This window comes from Limulus polyphemus, unplaced genomic scaffold (genome assembly GCF_000517525.1).
Source record: "Limulus polyphemus unplaced genomic scaffold, Limulus_polyphemus-2.1.2 Scaffold8014, whole genome shotgun sequence".
NCBI lineage: Eukaryota > Metazoa > Arthropoda > Merostomata > Xiphosura > Limulidae > Limulus > Limulus polyphemus.
The window spans coordinates 189-1921 of NW_013673624.1; the positions used below are offsets into that span (position 1 = coordinate 189).

Sequence of the window (1733 nt, forward strand, 5' to 3'; positions counted from 1 at the left end):
GTAAATACAGTGTTTAGTCAACTGTGAGAACAAACGTTCTTCATTACCCCATACTTTCTGCACAGTTTCAAGTGAGATAATTCCTCCTCCAACTTACCCTATCTTTAATATAAAATAGAAAAAAGTGAGGCTAGAAAATTGGAACATTGTGTATGCATCAGAATACTTCAAAAGGTTTAAGTACTTTTTCTACAGTTTCCAGCCACTATTCCACACACCATCTTTATAATATATTGTAAAAAAAATACATAAAGTTAAATGGCCCTAGTAACTAAAGTTGTTAACCAACGCATACAATGTTTATTACAACCCAAGTAACCTACAGAGTTATAACAATGAAACTTAGACTACAATACTAAGTAACGTGCAAAACTGTAGTGCGATAAACCTGAAAGATATAATCATTTTTCATTAAAGTATACAGTGCATTGCTGTTAAGTCTAACTATAAAATAGAATGGCTAAAATTAACAAAACTGTAAAACAGGCTTTTACAAAAATTCGAATTCTAAAGAGCCTGTATACTAATATCTTCAAATCTTTAATATAAGTTCTGAAGAATAACAGCACATCTTACCAGGAGGTAATCGTTTAACAACCCAACTTCCGCATGCTGTCGCCATTTCGGGGTTGGAAATTTCAGAGAAAACCTGTTTAAGAAACTCTAACACATTGTTTTGTAAACACTCCTGATCCCAGGAAGCATATCTTTGGGTTGTACTTGAAAGCAAGTGAATGACCACATTTTGTACTGCGACAACACGAAGTTGATCTGGAGATAACTGTAGTAGACAGAAAGCTAAATATATGAACAGAACCTAATAAAGATTCTTTTGAACATACACATGGGTTTCTCAGAATATGAACCAGAAACGTTTAATTTAAAGCTTGATGTTCTTCTTACATTAAGACAAATTTGCCTTAAAAACATTCCATGAAATTTTTTCTAACAATTTTCTATATGCATAATACTTAATCTATAAAATATAGCTGGTGTATCAAATATCTTAAAGCACATTTTTAAATCAGTAAGTGAACATTAGCTGCAGAAGGAGATAAGAAAAACTAAATGATACTACGATGCAACATTAGTATAATTCTTACCTTTCTAATTATGTCACCAATACACAACACATTAACTTACTTCCACAAAGACCTACTGTCACCACAGCACTTACACATCATATAGTGTTACTTACATTCAGGAGAGTAGCTACAGATAACCAAATGTACACAGTTTTTTCAGAAAGCTCCGCACCTACAAACAAAACAAAATAATGCTACTATCACCAAGGGCTCAAAAGAAATCATGCAAGACATTCTGTTTAAAACAAGCTATGTATTTAAAATCACTTGGTACTAATAACACATTAAATGCTGCGATGCTTGGCATAATGTACGGCAAGTGTTGATAAGTGTTTTTGTGCAATATCGTTATGTTTTCAACTTAAACAATAGCAATTATAACATATCTAAAACATGTAATCTTTAAATTTACAACACATGTGCATCATGAGCAAACGTTAAACATGCACATGGGCATCCTCAGCAGCGAATGTGTTATACCTTGATATAAACAGACTCTGACAACTAATTATGTGCTGTTAATCCTACTATAATACAGCTAATAAATAGTTTCATATAAAATACTATAATACAGCTAATCAATAATTTCATATAAAATACTATAATACAGCTAATAAACACTTTAATATAAAATACTATAATACAGCT

General features: G+C 31.5%; 1 protein-coding gene across 1 annotated transcript in view; it reads right to left on the reverse strand.

Moving 5' to 3' along the window:
• Positions 1-576: 576 nt before the first annotated feature.
• The window catches only part of LOC111083049 (kinetochore-associated protein 1-like), a gene marked incomplete at both ends in the record, with an annotated part of 33495 nt that continues 32338 nt past the window's right edge, over positions 577-1733 (reverse strand). The window contains 2 exons of the mRNA XM_022379264.1: positions 577-781; positions 1199-1257. Coding sequence (XP_022234972.1) covers positions 577-781; positions 1199-1257 — 264 coding nt within the window. The remainder of the gene's footprint in view (positions 782-1198; positions 1258-1733) is intronic.